At 44.3% G+C, this 23,339-nt stretch overlaps 1 protein-coding gene across 1 annotated transcript in view; it reads right to left on the reverse strand.

The window, feature by feature from the left end:
- Positions 1–1,583: 1,583 nt before the first annotated feature.
- The window catches only part of LOC307212244 (calpain-8-like), a 41,612-nt gene continuing 19,856 nt past the window's right edge, over positions 1,584–23,339 (reverse strand). The window contains exons 12-21 of the mRNA XM_079969387.1: positions 21,244–21,455; positions 19,892–19,928; positions 19,419–19,484; positions 17,749–17,806; positions 17,018–17,082; positions 11,250–11,318; positions 9,286–9,364; positions 6,466–6,582; positions 5,296–5,354; positions 1,584–1,774 (exon numbers count right to left, since the gene is read on the reverse strand). Of these exons, the coding sequence (XP_079825513.1) occupies positions 1,751–1,774; positions 5,296–5,354; positions 6,466–6,582; positions 9,286–9,364; positions 11,250–11,318; positions 17,018–17,082; positions 17,749–17,806; positions 19,419–19,484; positions 19,892–19,928; positions 21,244–21,455 (786 nt within the window). The 3' untranslated portion in view covers positions 1,584–1,750. The remainder of the gene's footprint in view (positions 1,775–5,295; positions 5,355–6,465; positions 6,583–9,285; positions 9,365–11,249; positions 11,319–17,017; positions 17,083–17,748; positions 17,807–19,418; positions 19,485–19,891; positions 19,929–21,243; positions 21,456–23,339) is intronic.

The raw sequence follows: 23,339 nt of genomic DNA on the forward strand, positions 1-23,339 counted from the left end.
ACCACATTTATGGATGAATGCTATATATTAATTACTAGTAATTGTTTAAGTCTTGCTATATCAATCACTAGTTATAGTTTAATAAGGAGGTTTCCATGCCTGTCCAATTCTGTGTTCCCTTTCCCATCCTTTAATCTATTCATGATTAATGCCTGTATGTAACCTTTGCTTTGTACTTGTGTTAACCAATCAGCAACAAGCACATGTGTGGCAATGCTGTAATATTCAATAAAAGAGACTCCCCGAGACATGCTCGGGAGATGCCTCCCATATGACACCCACCACTCGTCTGTCGTTTATTTCAACCCAACATTATGTTGTTAAGGAAATTTGATGTGCATAGTGCCCTGAAATATTTATGATGAAAGGAGGCATGATGATGTCCTCATTCCTCAACAAATGAAGGAAAGAAACAATGTGAACTTGCAGCAATTTTTTAATCAACCGAGAAGGAGAAGTGAAGCTGGGACAGTCAAGTCATGCATCCTTCCTACAGTGCAACACTTCCATATATAACTTTTAATTTCCTGTTCTAAAAGGAGCTATCCATATGTGGTGCATAGGATGGATCTGTTCCTTGATTCTGGTCAGGATTGCAGAAGACCCCAATATGAGGTTGAGCTGGTCCATCTCAGTCCTTCTACTGGACTAACAGGCTAGAGGGCACTCTAGGAAGCAAAATGATTTTGCTGTATGGAGCTGGAGATCACACACTTCTCCAGAGTCTGTTGGCTGTTCAAAGCTCCAAGACTTGGTGTCTGTTGCTTCTGAGGGTGCTGGTGCCAAGAAGCAGACCACCATCTGGCCATTGTTTGTCAGTCCCTCCTGAATGTCTGGGGTTTTTTTCTGCAGAGTTTTTCTCCAGCCATCTCCTGCCTTGCATGAACTGCAAGTTCATCTCTCACTGCCCCATTTTGCTTTTGGCCTTTGTCTCTATGGTGTGTCTCAGAGCTGCTTGATATAGATGCTGCATTTTTTCACCTTTTGAAAACATGAAGAGTCATGTCTCAAAAAGGGGTCAGTTGTAATATCAGAACCTACAAACAAAAGTATGGAATGCATGAACTGTAAAGAAGAGCCTTGCAAGATGCAAGTTTCTGACTGTTCTGACAGAAAGAAAGGAGCCTGACTGAACTCACATTTGTTTACTTCCTTCTATGCTATGTATTTGGAATCAAATCACTGTTTTGAAGCTTGAGAATCCTACAATATGATGATACTTTCGTTTCAAATGGGACCTGCAGCCCAAAAGTTAGAGCCTGATGTGTTGCATATACTCAATCCTCATTGAGATGTGTGGGGTTTTTTTTGGGGGGGGGCGGAATTCGAGCTTATCCCCCAAAAATTCTTTTTACTTCTACAAACTTTCCCAAGCTGTGGGGAAGTAAGGTAATTTCAGACTCGGGTCTTATGATAGGGGTTCCTTAAATGGGTCATGTGCATGTATTCAGTTACTTATCGTAAGTCAGCCCTTCTGTTCATTAGGCTAACTCCCTCTTGTGTGAGGGTGCTGCCATTTTGGCTACCTAAGCAACGGCACCCACAATCTGAACATCAGAAACAGAGGGAATGATAGCAAGTCATTGTTTCCAAATAGATGTGTTTATTTTTCTGAATGACCTGTTTACGTTAAAAAGTATTGCCAGGCGCAGAAATTGATTTCCTTCTTCATATCTTTCAACTGCTTTGTAGGAGCTTATCTGCAGAAGTGCTAGTTGTGGAGCTCTCAAATGACTTGAAAAACGCCGTCTTAAACCAATGTGCAACACAGCCACTGGGAGAGAAAGAGAGAACATAACTGTTAGAACTTACTTAGGGCATCTGTTTGGACATGTTCAAAGCTTCCCCAAAGTTTTCTTTGGTTCCATCTTGGTAGAGCTGCTGCTGCTGCTGCTGCATCATGGGATCTAAGAGTCTGCAAACAAGAGTCAGTAGTCCTGATTCTGAAGGGAACCATTTTGGCTGTACCACTTAATCTGTGGTGGCCATCAAGACTGGTGGTGATGTGTAAGGCAGGGAGACAACAGCAGGTGGAGTAAGAGCCAATGACAAGCACAGCCAAATAATTCTGATTTTTACCCCGTCTTCCTCCCTACTGAGTTCGGTAATGGCAAAACTCAGACTAAGGAAGAAGAAGCTGACACCCAGTGCCAGCCCCTAGACCAGTGCCAGATTTACGTATAAGCTAAACAAGCTATAGCTTAGGGCCCCACTCTCTTGGGGGGCCCCAAAAAAATTAAAGGAAAAAACCTGGATGTAGATTTTCAAAATATAAGATAAAAAACAAATAAAATAAAACCTACATAAAACAACAGTGTTTTGTGTTGTGTAGGCTCCTATGATGTAAGTAATGGACCCTGCCTGCTAGCCTGCTCCCTAAAATTACCATATAGCATATATTCAACACAAAAAACAACGACAATTTGTTGTTGACAAAGGACAGCTAGACATATAAAGGGCCCCATTACCTTCAGTAGCTTAGGGCCTCATCAAACCTTAATCCACCCTGCCCTAGACTGGTTTTAAGTAAGAAGGCAGGCAGGTGTGGGCTGGCTACAGGCAAACTGAGGTGGGGGGGGGCATTTCCCCATTTGCCCCGATGAATCAGCCTTCATTAGAACAGAAGGGCCCAAGTTCAATCCCTAGGATCTCCAGGTAGGGCAGGTAAATCCCTCTGTCCAAAACCCTGGGGAAACTGCCATCAGTCAATGGAGACAATATTTAGCTAGATGGAACAGGTCTGGTTTGATATATGGGAACTTCTTATGTTCCTATGATCATCTGAGCAGTTGAGTCCATATTGAGAGGCGTGTAACAGGCCTCATTGGTACCTAGAGACCCATGTGATTCAGCCTCCTGCCAGTGTAGCTTAGATCTTTTCCACAATTCCCCCAAGCTTCATGTTACTCACTTGAAGTGCATGGTGCGCATGCCCTGCCACACCAGATGCATGGCACTTGGAAGGATCACCCAAAGCCTCCTTCTACATTTTTCTGGCCAGAATCAACCTTCTGCACACCCGCAGACCCAGGAAATTACAGGAACGGGGTGGCAGTGGCAGTGAGGGTCCAAAATAGATTAGCAAGCCTGGAAATTTCTGAGCTACAGAACAGTGACAGTTGTTGGCATTTCACCTAGGGTGAATAATCCCACTAGATTGGGAGCTGGGTAGGAGACATATCGCATGAAAACACATCAAATTTCTTGCTGGCTGACAGAAGAAAAGGTAGGTCAGCGTCTGCTTTCCAAATGCCATTAAATAAAACTGAATGCTCCTAACATCTCTGATGGATGTGGCTTTCATTATAGTTTCACAGCAAGGTTCCTTTCTCTGACTACAGCAGGCCCTGACATCTTTTGTATTCTAGCCAAAATAAGAAAAGAAAGAATCATCACTCATAACATCTACATCATTGCTAAGACCTATCAGGTCACTTATTTTCACCTCATTCTGGGCAAGAACTGCTTCCCTCATGCACGTTTTCAGTTGTTTTGTCTCATTCCCTTTGAAGGTGGATAACAAAGATGAACACAGAGTGATCATAACAGAAATATATTTATATCCTGCTCCCTATGTGACAAAATGGATTGCTGTCCATATATAGCCTACGTTTTCCTGATGAATTTGACAATACTAGCTCTGACAGCATTATTGTTTTTGGCTTTAAAAACTCGGCGCCCAATTCTAGCCATTTTTGCTCAGAAGAAAGCAGAAATTCATGCTGAAGCTTATGAAGGCCTCCAGTTTTGGGTTTTGTCAGCTGCTGAAGCCAGAGAATCCCATTCCAGACTCTCATCGCTGTTGCTGCGACCATTGCTCACCTACGCATCCTTGTTTACAGCACCTGGCTTGTATAATAATAATAATAATAATAATAATAATAATAATAATAATTTATTTATATCCCGCCCTCCCCAGCCAAGACCAGGCACAGGGGGGCCAACAACCAATAATAAAAACAAGTTGATTAAAATACAACTTAAAAAACAATATTAAATTACAACATTAAAACATTAAAATGCAGTTTCTTCACAGGAAGAGAAAGGAAAAAAGAAAGGGGGGGGGATCAAATTGATTCTAAGCCAAAGGCCAGAACAACTCTGTCTTACAGGCCCTGCAGAAAGAAATCAGATCCCGCAGGGCCCTGGTCTCATGAGACAGAGCATTCCACCAGGCCGGAGCCAGTGTTGAAAAGGCCCTGGCTCTGGTTGAAGCTAATCTAACTTCCTTAGGGCCCGGGACATCTAGGGTGTTGCTATTTATGGACCTTAAGGTCCTCCGTGGGGCATACCGGGAGAGGCGGTCCCATAGGTATGAGGGTCCTAGGCCAGTACAGGTGTGGGCAACCTGCAGCCTTTGACCTCATTTCAAGCCAGGAAAGGGTTAACTGGAGAAAGGAGGGCAGGAGATGGAGAAGCTGGAACAGATCAAGCAATGGAAGGATAAGAGGAGAAAACTCTTGGAAACAATCAGTTCTGGGCTCTAGCAAGAATGTCCCAACTCTGGCAACCCGTTGGGTGGAAAGGAAAAGGGAGAGACGAAGAAACGGAAGAAAATAGTTGTTCTGTCCATTTATGGTTTAGGGCCTGCCCAAACAGAAGCCCTCGCAAATTATCCCCAAAGGAATGCAGAAGAAGATTCCCTATCTTTGAGCTAGCAGATGGAGCTGACCAGTACAGCCCAACTTTGCCAGGTGGGTGGGACAGACCCCCTGTCAATCACCTGACATCATGTAACCCATCCACTTTCAAAGGGATTGTTGTGACTGTCAATCAGCTGGTGGGTTGTTACAATGACCTCCACTGAAGGTGCACTCCCAGCTCCAATCAGCTGGCTGGTGGTGGAAGCGTCCCTTCAATGAGGCTTGCTTCATTAGTACAAAGCATTTTTGAATGTGTGCTGCTAGTGCCTGTCAGTTGAGTGGCAATGAGAGCACACATTGCTCCCAAAGCAGAAAGAAGATGAATGCATAGTTAAAAGGGCTAAAACTTGGCTCTTTATTGCCACCTTGATCTTACTATCTACTGGGGCTAAAGACTACCCAGGATTCTACCTCATGCATCCAAATATATTCCAGTCAGTGAATTATAATGTGTGAGCTTATCCACTAAGATGTGCTCTCCATCTTAACATGCCGAGCTGTTGTTTTAACAGGTATCCTAGCTGCATCAGTACTACTAGAAATAATAATAAATAGGTGTGATTTAAAAGCAGTGGTGATTTTATTCGGGCATCTTATTACCACCAATCTGTCATAATGCAACTGTGCAGAAGCTTAATTCAGTCATCATTACCTCAGCCAGAGAGAGCTGGACAACTCCGTGCTTATCCTTGTCTAGCATCTGAAACATTTCTGAGTGGCAAAAAAAGAGCAGGTGTTATAGTTAAACAGTAGCATTTGGAACATGAGAAATAAGAAACCTGGGGATGGGGCACAATTCCAAGAACCTGGCTTCTTCAGATCAGGTTACTTCAGTTTTATCAGCTGTGAGACAAAGGGTTTGCTTTGTTCCAGATCCCAGACTGAATCTCTACTATCCTCAGGTATGGCTGAGAAAATGTCCCACCTGAAACCCTGGAGGTCCACTGCCAGTCAGTGTAGACAACACTAAGCTAGATGGGCCAGTGGTCTGGTATCAGACATCTTCCTATGGTTTTGGTAACTTTAAAGGGTTGACTTAGTACTTCCAGCTGTGGTGGTATATAAGCGACTGCTCAGCTTCCAAAAACTGTTTTTTTGTGTTTTTTAAAAAGTATTTTAAATACTTAAAAGGTAAAGGTAAAGGTACACTTATAAAATGGCAAAACAGCAAAGGCATGAAAGTTGGAAGAATTGAGCTGCTGGTCACTGGGGATGTCACAGATAGCATCCAGCAGATGCCTATGGATTCTCACAGTCACATTGCCTATTCCATTCACAATGGAGCACCTGCACTATCTTGAATGAAAATGAGATTGGAAAAGTGGTTTCCCTGTAGCAGAGACACTAGATGGGGCATGGGGAGGAATGCAATTAAGATGATCTGGTCATTGTATATTCTTGTGCAATCCTTGTCTGGAAAGCATCTAAACTGGCATATTTGGGCAGCTACACCATTCTCTGCATAGCAAGATGGCAGTCACACACTGGGTGAGGTTTGCAAATCAATCCCTTTGGCAGATCCTATTAGACCTTGTGGGGGATAGAATGTCTTCTGCATCTGAGTCCCTGTATTTGTTTTGTCAAAAGCAGAGTCTGACAAGCTTTGGGATCTTACACTAGCTTGGGAGTAGTTGGTTACTTATCTAATTTGGCAAATTACAGACATTTTGGTCCCTTTTTCCTTGACACACAGTTGTTTGTGCTCAGGTTAAAAATAGGGATAGCTCTTTTGCTTGTTAGAGAAAAGCCGGGGGGGGTGGTAAGGGAGACACTCCAGAGTATTTTCTATCACTCTACCTCCTTTTACGTCAGGAAGACTTACTGAAGAGAGTCTCTAAGCGAATCATGCAGGCTACGAAGCCATCAAAGTCAATGGTCATCTTGCTGCCAGCATAACGGAGAGCTATACTGTGCTGGATTTTGTTGTTAAGAGTGAAGCCTATGTGGAAAGGAAAGCCAGGCATGAGTAACACAATGTTTGGTGTTGATCTACACCGCTGTTTCATTGCACCTGTTTTGTGCGGTTTATAGTACTTCTGCTATGGGGCAGCTATATAAATTAAGTAGGTAAATAAATGTGGCAAAAGCAAAATGTCACTTGGAGAAGGAACTGAAATATTTTCCTTAAAGCTTGCATTTGTTTCATTCTGGATTGTTTTATACAATGTTTTGATGTGTTGTAAACCGCTTTGAGATCTTTTTCTTTAAAATATAAAGCAGTATAGAGATGAAATGAATAACAACAAACAGACAGACAGACAGTGATGAAGTATTATTAGCTATCCCATCCTGGCAGGTTTGTTGGTCTATTATTATGTTTTCCTTTCCAGTCCCCATTGTTCTCAAGACCTAACACTCCCTCATAATGTTTTCTAAAATGACACATTTTAATGCCAATTCACGGGAATTCCCTTGACCTATATTCAGAAGAGAAGCACCTAATTAGTGAAGCCTTAATGCACTCCTGGGGTTCCAGCCAAACGAAATCCATTGCAGGGAGTCAGTTTCATGCACAGGATATACTTCCTATCCATTTCTTAAAGCTTCATTTAAGCCGAGGCTGAAGCCACAGTTTGCTTGCCAGAATGGAGGAACACATTTGCTGGAAAGTCAGCAATTCCCCATACTGTGGCGATAATCTGCCCCCCCCCCCAAAAAAAAGACCAGATGATCCCCATCCACCCCCTATAGAAACAACAAAGATCCTTGTGGCACTTTAAAGATTAATAGATGCTTTGTAGCATAAGCTTTTGTAGACTACAGTCCACTTCATCAAATGCTTGAAATATTATCCTCAGTTTGCAGAGGGTATTGTGAGCGGAGAAGGGAGGATTGGAGCCAAGTGAAGCTGAAGCATATGACCTGCATGAGAAGAGACACTGGTCCCACTATGGGCCCTAGGAGGGTGCCCCAGCTGTCACATGAAACATGGAATTTTCCTCTCCAAGGGCACAGGGAGAAGTACAACCTTGGAGAGGGTGATCTGATGCCTCCTTCTCACCCCTGCAGAAACCACTGCAGTCTTTGCGCTGGCAATGTCGTGGCTGGGAAAAGAGGATGGAGGAAGAAACAGATGGACATAAAAAAGGTAGAGACAGCTATGCCGCTGTTTAGATAGGCCACACATTTTCATATGTCCTCAGGGACTTAAATGAGAGATGCCCATAGAGATCAATAGAGAAAAATTTTAATGTAGCTGGGATTGGCACCTGCATTGTCTTCTCCCCCTTCCAAAAACCCAGAAATGGAGGGGAAATATCCCAAGTGGGGTCCAATGAGGGCTGAGCATGCGCAGAGTGCATAGAAAGGTGACCAATGGCTGGAGAGAGAATCAAGGAAAAGAATGGGGGTGGAATAGAGTGTCAGGAGTGCCAAACAGAAGCATTCCATGTGGCAACATTTTGTTGTTTGGCCCTAATTCCTGAAAGTTTCCCTGTATTATAGACCCGCCGTCACCAGCACGCTGTCCGCCATCTCTGTCGAAGCACAGCTGCATGAGTCTGCTGCTGGGGATGTTCTGAGTCATATTCTCAATTCAAGCAGGGTAATTATGAGGCCCAACAAGCCCAGTCTGTGCCTCATATGAATGGGCATCTAAGAACATGTCCCAGAATCATTTGCAATACACTTGAGCTCTATGGCAGATGTAAAAGATTCCTTGACATGGAGGATTGGGTACCTTAGAGGTCACACAAAAGACCACTGGCACACAGTAGGGATGGACAAATCAGTCAGTTTCAATTTTTCTGTTTCCCATCCTAAATTTATTTCTCCAAATTCCCCTATTTGAGTCTTTAAAAAAACAAAATCATGGAAATGCATGTTAATGCAAATTTCTCCGCATATACACCTACTTGCAGAGTTGTAGTATGCGGGGCAGGGGGGTGGCCCTAGGCACACATTTTTGAGGGAGAGCAATCAGGGGGCCCCACGACATGCACAGTGCCCTGGCAGCTGAGGAACAGTGGCAGGTGGGTTGGACTAGTGGACAGTTAGATGGGGGCAATGGGCAAGGAGGCTGAGGTGCCCCCACACCTCAGCTGCCCAGCCCACCAGGGGGTGGAAAACCTGCCCCACCCTGGGTGCTACTGCATTCTTGTATATAGTTTTGACTAATACAGTGGACACTTGGGTTGCGAACGTGATCCATGAGGGATGCACATTCGCAATCCGCAGCGGTGTGTCTGCGCACGCGCAGGTTGCGATTTGGCGCTTCTGTGTATGCACAAAGCACAATTTAGTGCTTCTGTGCATGTGTGACTGCCGAAACCCAGAAGTAACCCGTTCCGGTACTTCCAGGTTTCGACGGTCCGTAACCCGAAAAAACACAACCTGAAGCGTCTGTAACCCGAGGTATGACTGTATACACATTTTTGCAAGCAATTTCCCCTAATATAATACACCTTTCTATGTTGTTTTCATTAAGGTATGCATATTTATGCACATTTTCCCTGAAAATATGCATTTTGTACCCAGTGATTGGTTCGACGACTGCACTGCAAAATTCAGAGAAGTGCAAAGTTCACAGGAGAACTGTTTTCTGCACCATATATTGATTCAAGAAATGCACATTAGGTGGCTTCTTGTTCCAATTCAAAAAAAAGCTGGATTTCTCCCGCATCTCTACATTTTGGATACTGACCTGCTTCCGTGAGAGCATTTCTCATTTCATGTGCATCTATGGTCCCGGAAAAGTCAGTATCCACTTTCTTATAGATTTCCTAAGCCAAAGAAATAGGGAAGGCTGTTGGTTGTCATTTTAGGCTAATTTTAGAAGACCTATCAGTTTGGCTAGGATATTCACTGCTGCTCATGCCTGGCAAGGGAGCCTCCTCTCTCTGAAAGCGTTAATGACTGAAGGAGAGGGAGGAATTCAATTAACTAATGGCAAGCTGTGTGCCCTGGGAAATGGCTCCCACAGGGCTGGCAACTTGCCCACCCACATGGCAAACGGGCCTTTGAGAAATAACCCCCTTCCTCTGGCAAAGGCTGTAATATAAAACTCTATTGAGATTAATACTTTAAAAGAACAACAGACAGTTCTCGGTGCCAAATGGCTTCTTATCCAGCTCTAGCTGTGTAATTAGAAGCTATTCTGGCCTGTAACTCAGTAGGAAGTTCTGCCACAGTTGTTCTTTCACACTTTCATCCACTACTGCAAAAGTAATCAAAATGTTGAGTACCGAGGGCCCGATAAGAAATATAGTTGCATATAAGTAGCATAATTTTCATGTCATTTTCATGTGTGTGGCAGGTGCCAAACTAACAGTGGGAAGACATTTAGCATTCTCCCATCCTACTCTCAATTATTAAGGATGTGAGGAATTAGACCCAAGGCCTAACTGAGTCCAGTATCCTCTTCTCAGAGTGACCAATCAGAGGCCTAGGGGAAGGAAGCGTGCATTTTGAACCCAGAGGCAACAGCATTTCCCCTACTTTTGTTGGCCAGCAACTGGTTTTCAGAGGCAATCTGCCTCTGACAAGTGAGGTAGCCTGCAGACACAGAGAACCAGGCAGGGGCCTTCTCGGTAGTGGCACCCATCCTGTGGAATGCCTTCCCATCAAGGAGATATGTAACTATACGGTCTTTAGAAGACACTTGAAGGCAGCCCTGTATAGGGAGGTTTTTGTTATGTTTTATATATGTTGGAAGCCGCTCAAAGTGGCTGGGGCAACCCAGTCAGATGGGCAGGGTACAAATAAAATTATTAATATAATTGTTATTCCCATGACTCCCAGCTTCCATTAAAAAAAAGAAATCGGGTCACATGACTGTAGTTCATTAAGGGTGCTAAACTCACACAGTTACAATTCCCAAGATACCCCATGAATCCTTAGTCATGTTTTAAATGTATAGTGTGGATGTGACCTTTAGCTTTTTAGCATTTGTAGAACCTGAGATACAAGGCAAAATGTACAGAGCCGATTCTTCTCACTCTTTACGAAAAACTAGCCTGCTCTATGCTTTTAGTGTTTTTTATTTTTCACATAAAAACACCCATAAAAATGCCAGTGGATGCCCATGCTAGTAGCTTGATTAGGGAGGAGGCATTTAAAAATATGGGTAGCTGTCCATGGGTAAAAGGTAAAGGGACCCCTGACTATTAGGTCCAGTCGTGACCGACTCTGGGGTTGCGGCGCTCATCTCACTTTATTGGCCAAGGGAGCCGGCGTACAGCTTCCGGGTCATGTGGCCAGCATGACTAAGCCGCTTCTGGCGAACCAGAGCAGCGCACGGAAACACAATTTACCTTCCTGCCGGAGCGGTACCTATTTATCTACTTGCACTGGCGTGCTTTCGAACTGCTAGGTGGGCAGGAGCTGGGACCGAACAACGGGAACTCACCCCGTTGCAGGGATTTGAACCGCCGACCTTCTGATCAGCAAGCCCTAGGCTCTGTGGTTTAACCTACAGCACCACCCACATCCTTAGCTGTCCATGGGATACAAGTCTATTTCCTACCCATGGGACCATTACATGTACATTGCATACTCCCCCCCCCCAAAAAAAAAACCCAACAACTGTATTTCTGGCATTCAGGGCTCCATTTCTCATCCATTTATGAATCAAAGAGAAAGAATACATTTAGAAAAGAGCTGTTTTACCAGATATTTCTGAATCTTCATCCAAAGTATCTTGAATTCCAAAAGATCCAACGTACCAGTTCCATGGTTCTGCAGAAAGTTAAGGTCTAATCTGTGGAAGCAAATAACTCTTCCCCCCCGCCCCCCTCCTTAGCCAGTAAGGACTTCTGGCCTAGATAAAAATGAATGACTCATTAAAATGTGCCACTTTACCTGATGCATGAACCTGCACTTTCAACCCACCCAGAGGAGGCACACCTGCTGTTTTCGGTTTGCTTAGATAAGGGTATGATGAAGATTCCTGCGCTCTCTTTTACAGAGTGATTTATTATATTTTCATAGGGCCACATAGATCATGCTTTGGACTACAAGAAGTAGCCACCTGCTTGAAGTCCTTTTTAGGAAATACTTTTGTTTTAAAAACCTGCACACATTTCAAGCAGCCTAAGTTCCATTTGCTACAATTCTGCTGCATTCTTCCTTTAGAAAGAACACAATGACTTATCAGCAACTCCTCCGCAACTCCTCCTGTTATCCCATCAAAGCACAGATAAGGACCACACCTTCTTAACTTTAACATTGCCACAATATCAGGTGCTCCCAGAATATTTACTGGGACATTAACTGCTGAAATACAAATTGGGCTCAGAAGCGGATTATAGGGAGTGTGACCGGTTCAGCTGAGAGGGCACCGCAGGGGGTACCACAACAATGATGAACAACTGAAGGTGGGGTTGGACACCAAATTTTGGCACCACACAAGGCACCGCTGAAATTTTAAAGTCCAAGTCCTCCACTGTTAGGCTGTGATTATATGCACACTTACCCGTGAGTAAGACATTTATTTATTTATATTTAACAAGATATTTATATGCCACTTAATCGTCAAGACCTCCAAGTGGTTTGTATAAAATAGACATTTAAAATACTGATTAAATCAACATCCAAAAAAATAAATAAATCAAAATGTAAGTAATACCAGAGATGAGGAAGCTGTGGCCCTTCAGATGCTGTTCAACTCCCAACTCTCTTTCTGCCTAATTATGTTTGCTGGGGCTGATGGGAGTTGGAGACTAACTATATCCGATGGGCCAGACTTTCTCCACCCCAGAACACATAATAAAATAAACCTGCACATTAAAATGCCTGTCAAAATTGTACATCTACTCAGACTTGCTTAAATAAAAAAAAGTTTTGCAGGTGCTGAAAACAAGATAGCGACCTGCAGGGAGTTCCAGAGCTTTTGTGCTGTCACACTGAGAGATCAATTCCTTGCAAGTACAAAATGAACATGATATGACACTTGTAAAAAGGTGCCAGTTCTGCATGTATGCTTATTTATGAGTCAGCTTGCACAGGAGCAGGCTACATAGGCACAATCCAGACCCCAGTGATTGCAGCAAAGCTGAGTTGCATCTGGTATCCGTGACCTTCTAGACAGAAGTGGCAGGTCTGTCCCAAGCACATCATCTCTCTTTTCCCTTTTTGCTGAAAGAAATTGCGTTGAACGATCTGGCATAATAAGCAAATCATTGTGTCCAGTTCTGGCATCACAGAAGCCAGCAAATGACCCATTGCCTCTTAGAACCATCATTAGAGCAAAGAACTGACCTCACAGCCATCTTGCTAAAAGCAGGCTTCTGCTTCACTTCACAATGAGCAAAGGGAAGCTGGCAGCAGAGGTAAGTGATGAAGCACTCCATTACTCCAGAGAAATGTTTCTTAAGTCTACAGCTCTTTAATTGCGCAAAGAACTTTGTGGTCCCCATGCTCATTCTCACAACCTAGCCATGAAGCTAGTTTTCTCTGTTTAGAGATGAGGTATCCATACAACGGGACACGGGTGGCACTGTGGGTTAAACCACAGAACCTAGGACTTGCCGATCAGAAGGTCAGCGGTTCGAATCCTTGCAACGGGGTGAGCTCCCGTTGCTTGGTCCCTGCTCCTGCCAACCTAGCAGTTCAAAAGCACATCAAAGTGCAAGTAGATAAATAGGTACCGCTCCGGCAGGAAGGTAAACGGCGTTTCCGTGTGCTGCTCTGGTTCCCCAGAAGTGGCTTAGTCATATTGCCCACATGACCCGGAAGCTGTACGCCGGCTCCCTCAGCCAATAAAGCGAGATGAGTGCCACAACCCCAGAGTCGGTCACGACTGGACCTAATGGTCAGGGGTCCCTTTACCTTTACCTTTATCCATACAACTGCCCATGGTCCTTCTTACCCACAAGGCAGTTCTGCTAGGGGCATGATCTGATCTGTGGCCAGAGGGTTATAATGTACATCAAACAGAGATGGGGGGGGGGGTCAGAGACAGTGGAAGAGCAGGTAAAGTGAGGCCAAGGTGCCTGAGGAAAGATTTTATTTCCTTCTTGAATTACTGTTTCCAAATGCAGAGAAAATGTACAAGAAAAGCATGTTTGACTTTGGTGTGTACAGTCACCCCATTATTTGGTCTAGTGAGAGGTACTTGTGTTGTTCCAGAGAAGACCACAAGCAACAAAGAAATGTGTTTTCAAACCAGAGGGCAAAAGGTCCCCCATCATCTTAACCACTTTCAGTAGTTATTAAAAACCACTCTCTGTCTCTGGCATGAAAGAAATTTAAAGAGAGATTTGAAAGTGGAGAGAGTTCATGGCTAGATGAACAGATAATGGGAGATATGCAGGCAGAACAGAATGAAATGAAGGCCAGAGAAAAATATGAAGGAGAAGACAATAGGCTGTTTGTGCAGAGTGTAAGGAGTGAGAAGGGATTGAGGAGGGGAAGGGCTTGACAAAAGGAGAGGCTGAGGCTTGGTCTCCACAGGCATTGACTGATGTAGTAGAAACCCTAGTGCAGAATAAACCATACCACTTGAGGCTGTAGGTGGAGGTTACCTATTTCTGAATGAGAAAACTCCCTGGGGGGACCCCTTGGTGACCCTATCATGATGCTAATGCAAGAATCCTCATCTTTGGAGGGTCAGGCTAGGGATTCAGAGTAGGAGAGGGAACTGCCTTCAGAGTCAGAGCCTGATGCTTATACCAACCTGGAAGCCCTAACACAAGAGGATTCCATGGTAGAAGAGAAGAAGAGTTTGGATTTGATATCCCGCTTTATCACTACCCGAAAGAGTCTCAAAGCGGCTAACATTCTCCTTTCCCTTCCTCCCCCACAACAAACACTCTGCGAGGTGATTGGGGCTGAGAGACTTCAAACTTCAGTGTGACTGGCCCAAGGTCACCCAGCAGCTGCATGTGGAGGAGAGGAGACGCGAACCCAGTTCCCCAGATTACAAGCCCACCGCTCTTAACCACTACACCACACTGGCTCTCTGGCTGAAGAAGGTCACACTGCCCACCTCTGACTCTGAGAACTCACACTCAGAAGCTCAATTTGCCCCTCACTCTATGAGAGCGATGACTGTAAAATAGGCTGGGGCCCCTTGAGTGAGGAGGCTCCTTTCACTGAAGGTGGAGCTAGAGCAGCAGCTCCTCTTTAAACCTCATTTTGAGCCTGAAATAGGCAACAACATTCAAGTTCTGATCTTATGGACTCTCCAGCCTGAACTAGATATGGCACCACTAAATTCTGGCCTCATCTTGCCTCACCGAAATCTAAACCAGGTGTGGGAAACTTTGTGGTTCAGAAACATCTGGAAGACTAGTGGTTCACCACACCTGACCTCAGTGGTGTGCAGTCAGTGGACTTGAGGAACTAGGCTAGTCCCCTAAATTTTCCCGGTAAATTAAGAGTATTAAAGTATTAAACCTTAGTGCCTTCTTCCCAAAGCCCAGGAAGCTTCTGTACAGCTTAGGGAAGGAGGCGCGATGCTCACGCATGCAACCAGTGGCGTAGCATGGGGGGTGCAGGGGGGCCGGCCGCACCGAGCACAACATGGGTGGGGGGCGCGCTCGCACTAGCAGCTCTCTGCCCCTACTAAAATCCACGGGTTAGGGAGCCCGCGCTCGCTCGGCTTGGCGAGGAGGTCGCGGAAGGGAGAGAGCGAAGCCTTCTGCCGCGGGCCAAAAAAGGAGAGGAAGCCGGGCGGGCGGGCTGGCTGGCGGGGGTCTGGCTGCGCCTGCTGCTGCCGTTGCCACTGCTGCCGGGCTTTGACAGCTTGGCGAAGCAGAGGGAGAGGAGTTTTATGGTAATTGCGGCTCTCTCTCCATTGGCCTTCTGGGTAGTGAGCCAAGCCGAGCAGGGAGTCTGGCGAGGGGGCGGGAAGAGACTTCCCCCCTTTTTTCCACCTCGCCTGGTCAAAAAGGAGAGCAGAGTCTCCTCAGGGCACCCTCAGGCAGGGCAGGGAAGGCAAGCAGAGCGAGAAGGAGAGAGAGGGGAAGGGGGGGGAGCAGCCAGGAAACGCCGCGGTGTGAAGGGGGAATCAATTAAGGAGAGAAAGCGAAAAGCCTTGGAGAAAGGGAAAAAAGGAAAGAAAAGAGGCAGCTCCGGGAGAGCGCGGGGGAAAGAGAAGCCTCGCTGCTGCTGCTGCTTGGGAGAGTAAATTACTGTACTTGCCTTGCCCCGGGTTAGGGGGCGCAAATTACTTGCCTTGCCCCGGGTTAGGGGGCACAAATTACTTGCCTTGCCCCGGGTGCTGACAACCCACGCTACGCCGCTGCATGCAACACCAGGAAATCCCGGTGGAAGCCTTCACCCCCATGTGCCCTCACAAGCTGGCACATCTGGCCCTAACTACTCCCCTACGAAAAATTTCACTGCACTGCCTGACCTAGACCTTACCCCACTTTGCCTCACCTTGTTCTGTGTGCTGAAACCTTAACTTTTGTCTGGGGTCAGAACCCCTGCATTGCAGAGGCTGCCATATGGAATAGAACAGGCCCCTCTCTCTGCCGTGCCAGTTTCCTACTTTGGAGGTTTCTGTGGCATTTGTTTGTTTGTTTTGAGGAAGGAAAGGAGCACTGCTTTTCTCCCATCTGCAACTTGAAGTGGGATGAGTCTATTCTCCTGTCTTTACTCCCTTCCCCCACATTCAGCTGCAAGTGTAGACCAGCACAGAAGAAGACAAATAAAACAGAACAGAGGACTTCAGCCATCATGTAGGTGTGGAGACTGAGATACCAAAGGCTTCTTTCTAAGTGCACGGTTCTGAAGGCCCTAGGGGTGCACCTGAGTCCAGTTCGACCATTATTTTCCCTATGCAGACTTTCTGCTGAAGCAGCACAGCTCATCCCTCTAGATTACAGCTTGTCTTCTCTACCAGCCCTCCCTGTGGCTCTCTGCCAGCCACCTGGCTACACAGCTATATTAAATTCATTCTAGCATGTTAAATCATTTGCATTGTTAATTACTCTCCTATGAGAAAAGGGCATGCTGTGAAGATTGGCAGTTCCTCCAGCTTTTATTTCCTCCATATTTGCCGAGCCATGTGGATAGGAGGGGCCAGTTTAACCATTTGGCCCACTCTCCCCACAGCTCTCCAAATCTCATTGTACACCTTCCTTGTGTATAAAAGGAGAGCAACCTATGATCTGATGATTGGACTAGAATCGCAGCCAGGTGGTTGATAACAACACAACCACGGCTAAATCCAGGCAGGGATCGTTGACAAATTCTCATACATCCCAGCAGAACTTGAACACAATACAATGGGAAACCAAGCACGCAACCAGAAACAACGGGTTAATAACCTTGCTATACTAAGCTGTTTAGATCGACACTCTGCACTTTATGCCTACAGCAAGTGAAGACAGATGTGCCAGGAAAATGAGACACGTTAAGCCCTGCCTTATCTAGTCAAAAGGTTCACAAGGGAAATCCAGTAGAGAAGAGTGACATTTAAAGGATACATCTAAGAGGCTGATCATCTCCCTGCAGGTGTTTATGCTGAATCCATCACTGTTAATGTCTCTTCCTATACAATGAAAAAGGCAAAAAATATGTTAGACAAATATTTATCTGCATTCCCTGGAAACACTAGGGAGTTATCTTTGTGCATGGTTAGCCTTTGCAGTTAAGGAAAAATATGCTAGATCATTTTGAAGACAGCTGAACATCTCACAGAGGGAAGATTCTAGTGCTATTTCACAAGAACATCAGCAGAAAGATGTGATTACAAGGCAAGAGCTGATTCTGTGGCAAATCAGTTCTCTTTATGGTGCCCCCCCCCCAAAAAAACCCAACAACTTTATTTAAAACATTTTCAAAAAGAAAATATAAACATGCACAAACTAATCTAAGCTGGATCAATGCTTCACCTAAACCCACACTACAACCCTGGAATTCGTAGTAGAAATGAACTTAAATAAATGCAAAATTCTCATGCATACTCTGAGGAACTGCAGAAATATGCATTATTCTTTTTTTGTATTTCTGGCTTTATTACGCAAAATAATATAGCTATCATTCTGAAAGTTGTATAGCAATCAGTTGCAACAATAACAAGCAATTTAAGAAAAGCATAATGGCAGCTACGGTTAGGAATTATTCAGACTGGTTTTGAATATAATTCTGGATATACGTATTTGAGTGTGTATTTGAGTTCTCCCCCCACAATTATGAAGCAGTGACTGCAACTTACTCTTTGACACAACTCTGTTCAGAACAGTCTGAAGTTCATCAGCAGTCATTTCACTGTTCTGCAGAAAAGGAGTCAAATCCAAGATTTAACAACCGTGGCAACCAAACCCTTACCTTCTGGCTAAATCTAGCCTCTATCCTAGATCTAATGTCAAACAAAAACCAAGAGTGACTTATTTGCCCCAGCTCTCCAAATTCAATTTAAATTTATTTTTAGTGGATGATAGCTGTTGGGTGTGTTAGTTAATGATAAAAGGCCAGGGACAAAGGCTTCCACAAGAAGTAAACAGAGCTCTAAGAAGACAAAGGGATGCTCACATTGTTGATAAGGAATGTAACTACACAATGAAGCTGGTGCATAGTATATAGTAGAGATGGTGAACTTGTGGCACTCCAAATGTTGCTGGACTATAAATCCCATCATCTTTGGCCAGTGACCATGCTGTCTGGAGCTGATGGGGGTCAGAATCTAGCAACATCTGGAGGACCACAAGTTCCGCATCCCTTGTATATAGGGCTGCTAACCCTATTCTCTTCAAATGTCAGAATAGCTCCATAAGCACACTCCCATTCCAGGGAAGGGCTCTCTCTCCCATAGAAGTAAATGGGACAAGGCCCTGGCTTACTGTAGATTGGTATCCACAGTGATGTCCTATATGCACGTTACAGCTACTGGATTTGGAGGGCAGTGTTTAGAATCATGTCTATCAACTGTCCTACTTTAAGTGGGACATCCTGGAATAATAATAATAATAATAATAATAATAATAATAATAATAATAATACTTATACCCTGGGCATCCCCAGCCACTCGGGGTGGCTTTCAACAGGATATTAAAAACACAATAAAACATTAAACATTAAAAACTTCCATAATCAGGGCTGCCTTCAGATGTCTTCTAAAAGTCAAATAGTTGTTTATTTCCTTGACATCTGTTGGGAGGACATTCCACAGAGCAGGTGCCACTACCAAAAAGGCCCTCTGCCTTTTGCCTGGATTCCAAGATGTCCTGTTTTGGCTCCTGAAAGAGCGCAGCCACCAAAAGATGCCTTTTTGGGGGAACCGTGCTATCGCGGAAGTCACCTGGGTGCCACAAGAGCACGGCTCTGAAAGACATGTGGGGTTTTTGGGGAGGGTCACATTCTTCCGTGAATCACATGACTCGTTCAGGAGCGCGGCCCCAAAAGACCCGCATCCCGATTTTCCTCCGTGGCACATTGATATGTAGAATAGGTTAAAAAGAAGGCAATTGGGGTCTACAAGGCGCTGTTTTCTCATTGTCCTGTTCTTGAGCAGGAGCATATTAAGTTCCCAGGGGACAGATAAGATCAGACTTCAGGACCTGAGAGAGCTCCAAGTGGCCAATTTGGTCCAATGACGTCTTAAAGTTCAAATAAGGCCTTTTGTGCTTCTCAGCCCAGAACACCTCTCTCAGGTCCTTCCTCTTTCCTGGGGAGGGGTATGCTTAAAGGACCAGTTTCTCTCTGTCAGTTCCCCCATCAAGTGATGGTGAACATGGTGCAGGAATAAAAAGACTGAGAATGAGAAAAGCGGCTCTCCAGGAGTCTACTGCCAACTGCGTTAGTAAAAAGAAGCAGCCAATGCACTGGGAAATCTTTGAAGCATTTGCCTAATTCTGAATATTTATCATAGCACAGAAACCCTCTTACCTCCCCAGAAAGTTTTTGAAACAGGCTCTTGAACTCGCTGTCTATGTCCTTGCCTGCAACATGAGGCTAAAAGAAATCATGAATAATGTTACATTTTACACCGAGGTCTGAGGCTTCCTCCAAAGGGCTCCTGAGTCAAAATAAGCTCTGAAAGGAACTGAAACCTGAGAAGCTGGCTCAGTAAGCGCAGAAACTTAAAAGCTTGCTTTTGGTAAGCGGAAGTCTGTCATCTCTGCTACGTTTGTCAAACATTGTGATTGATCTTAGGCTTTATGGTGCAGAATTTTGCTTCTCCAGAAACGAGTTGTGCAAAGAACTCAGTGAATTAAGCCTTATGGATGCAAAGAAAGAACTATTTTCTTTAGCGTACAACACTTTCTGGGCTACAACCAAGAGGACCTCAGCTTTTGCAGTAATAAGGCTCTGTATCCCAAAGCTGAATCTGTGAATTTGACCCCACTTGATTTGCTTACCTCATATGGATTTGCAGCCACAGTATCACCCATTTCCCTGTGAGGAAAAAATAAGAAGAAGAATATAATTAAATATCCTGTTCTTCTTATCATAGAAACACTCAGAAATAGCTTACATCAAAAATTTCAGTGTGCTGAATCTTGGTTTAGTCATGCTTAGAATGGGCCCATTAAAATAAATTGCAACCCAATACAATTAAGTAAAATCAAACTACTAAGATAAAAGCTTAAAAATGCCGCAACTTAAAATGATAACAATCTTACAATAGTTTTGTTTGTTTTAAGAACAGTTTAAAACAATAACACGATCAAACATTAAATCCCTGTTGAAACAGAAATGTTTTTGGTGTCTCTCTAAAAAGACAGTAAAGAGATATTCCGATGCATCTCCAGTGGAAGGTTACTCCAGAGGTGCAGTACCACCACTGAGAAGGCCCTGACACTCATGCTTACTTGCCTGATGATCCAAGATGAAGGTAAGGTATAGAGAGTGGCGGGCCTGAGGCAGACCTTAAAGCCTGAGATCATCTGTATGGGAGCAGATGAGGGCTAGCTCACGTAGCACCCTCCAGACATCGCTGGACTACAACTCCCATCACCCATTATCATTAGACACAGACTCATGGAATTCTAGTAATATCTGAAGGGGACTGCATTGGCTATCCCAGCCTTAAGGTAACCACGCAAGATCATTTACCTACTATGGACAAAATGGTTCATTCACCTTAATACTCCAGAACCAAATTGTGTACACTTGCTTTTGCTGTTTCCATCTGACATGGACTTAACTTCCACCCTGGTCCATAAAAGGAACATGTTCAAACTAATTGTAGATTTGATTGTTGTCCAAAGAAAAACATGCTAAATAGGTTCTGGTGAAGGAAAGGGGATTTAAAAAGGAATGGGGAAATCGGTGAGTGGAAGTGTTCTCACTACCAGCACTTTTCTTGTAACCTGTTTGTTGTTATGATTGCCAGTTGTTTTAAACTATTTTTAATGTGGTGTTTAATGCTGTAATTCACCCTGAACCTTATGGTCAAGGGTAGCAAACAAACAAACAAACAAGCAAAATGTCTATGCATATAAGTTAAAATTTTTCTTCACCAAACTCCAAGATCCATCCCAACTATCTTTTCATTCGTCTTTTATTATATCACTTCAGTCACTATGCCAGCAATGCCATAATGGAACATGGTTGAATAGTCATTACTCCCTAATGAGAACTTAGAGAGCAAAAAAAAGGGGGGGTCATGAGCTATAAGGCTGATTAGACACCTGATCAAGCCACAGCTTTGATGCACTGAGTGCAAAGGGACAATGCCTTTTGGCACATTGGGGTACAAGATACATACTGAGCTTTAGCCTGTTTCTCTGTGAAGACTCTAAGGCAGAAGTCTCCATCTTTGAAAGGCTCAAATGTAGAAGGTACAATGAGGTATTCTCCCTGAGCTAGGTGGAAGCGGTTTGAGACTTCACGCAAGTTGACGTATGTGTCGGTGCGAGCAACAGGTCGGTTCGTCAAGAAGAAATCTCTGCTTAGATGAACATCAGTTTGATTTCCCAGCTAGTGAGAACAGTGAGAATGAAAAATCAGGATAAAACAGCTAGCAAGACATAGGACACAAGAAACAATTCCATCCAAGTGGGAGCATAAACCAGGTAACCTTTCCCCAGTCAACATACTGGGTCTCCTCTCAACTTTGTCCTGCACATATTCCTTGCTGGCCACCAAGGTTCACCTGCTAGGATGTTGTGATGGCCGCCAACAGCAAAACAGGATTATTCATTTGTTATTTGTTTATGTTATTATTAAATTTTATATACCGCCCTTCATCCAAAAATTACAGGGTGGTTTGCAACATAATACTAAATGAGAACACAAAATGCATAAAACAAACACTAAAACAAACCAATAAATTAGACAAATTAGTGGAGGAGAAGTCTATCAATGGCCACTAACTGGGATGACTATATATTGCCTCAAGTTCTAGAAGTATTTAGGGCTCATAATGCCAGTTACCAGGGAACACAAGGAAGATGCGGCTGCTGTGTTCATGTCCTGCTTATGGGCTTCCCATAGGCATCTGGCTGGCCATTGTGAGAACAGGATACTGAACTAGATAAGTCTCTGATGTGATCCAGCAGGGCATTTACAGCATGTAAAGGCAAAGGTAAAGGGACCCCTGACCATTAGGTCCAGTCGTGACCGACTCTGGGGTTGCGGCGCTCATCTTGCTTTATTGCCGAGGGAGCCGGCATACAACTTCCGGGTCATGTGGCCAGCATGACTAAGCCGCTTCTGGTGAACCAGAGCAGCACACGGAAATGCCGTTTACCTTCTCGCCGGAGCGGTACCTATTTATCTACTTGCACTTTGATGTGCTTTCAAACTGCTAGGTTGGCAGGAGCAGGGACCGAACAACGGGAGCTCACCCCGTCGCAGGGATTCGAACCGCTGACCTTCCAATCGGCAAGTCCTAGGCTCTGTGGTTTAACCCACAGCGCCACCCGCGTCCCTTTACAGCATGTTGCTTCCCCCAAATAATCCTGGGAACTGTTGTTTGTTGAGGGTGCTGGGAATTGTAGCTCTATGATGGTTAAACTACACCCAGGATTCTTTGAAGGAAGCTATGTGCTTTAAATACACTTTTCATTTATGGTGTACACACAGCCTAAGTTAAGTGTTTCAAATAACTGGGTCTGCTGTTTTGAGACAGCCATAACTAGCATGTGGCACACAGTTGCTCTCTAAATGAAATTTAATCTCTGCTTCACCAGTCTCTTGCCATCCCCCTGCCATCTCCATAATCTTCTTCCTACAACGTTTTCCCTACAAACTGATGAGTTGGCATATTAAGTTTACCAAAAACATGAGGTGCTTTCCACAGAGTGTAGACGTACCTTCAGCCCGTATAAATCTCAAGAAAGCAGCTTTTCCACAGCTCATTTTCTTCTGCACCTTCCACCAAATGCTAATCTACTATCCGAGCTTGCAACATACAAGCATCTTTATATTATAACTGATAATACAAATCTGTTCCAAAGCTCTGCATGAGTTATAAGAGGAAATTGGGTGCCTTAAATTGAACAAAAGCACAAAAGCAAAACAATAAATGTTTAAACAGTGCCTTTGCAGCGTGAGCTTGCATTTCAAAATGTGACTCATTAAGGCAAGGTGGAGTTTGTTTGAAACAGGGTGTACTCCATTGTCTACTGATAGCATATATCTCTTAACTAGAAATGTCAAACAGCAAACATACATTTGCAACTGGAATCAGGTGCAACTTCCCATGCTGGTCTGATGCAGAATTATAGCCTAGAATATCTTTACAATATGCACTGCTGTGATTCTTAGGCATTGTTGTGGAAAGCAACAGCTTAATTTGTTTAGAGCATCTGGGTTCCAACAGGAGGCTGTCACCTTTCCCTTAACTTGCTCACTTAGCTC

This window comes from Podarcis cretensis (genome assembly GCF_951804945.1).
Source record: "Podarcis cretensis genome assembly, chromosome: 3".
NCBI lineage: Eukaryota > Metazoa > Chordata > Lepidosauria > Squamata > Lacertidae > Podarcis > Podarcis cretensis.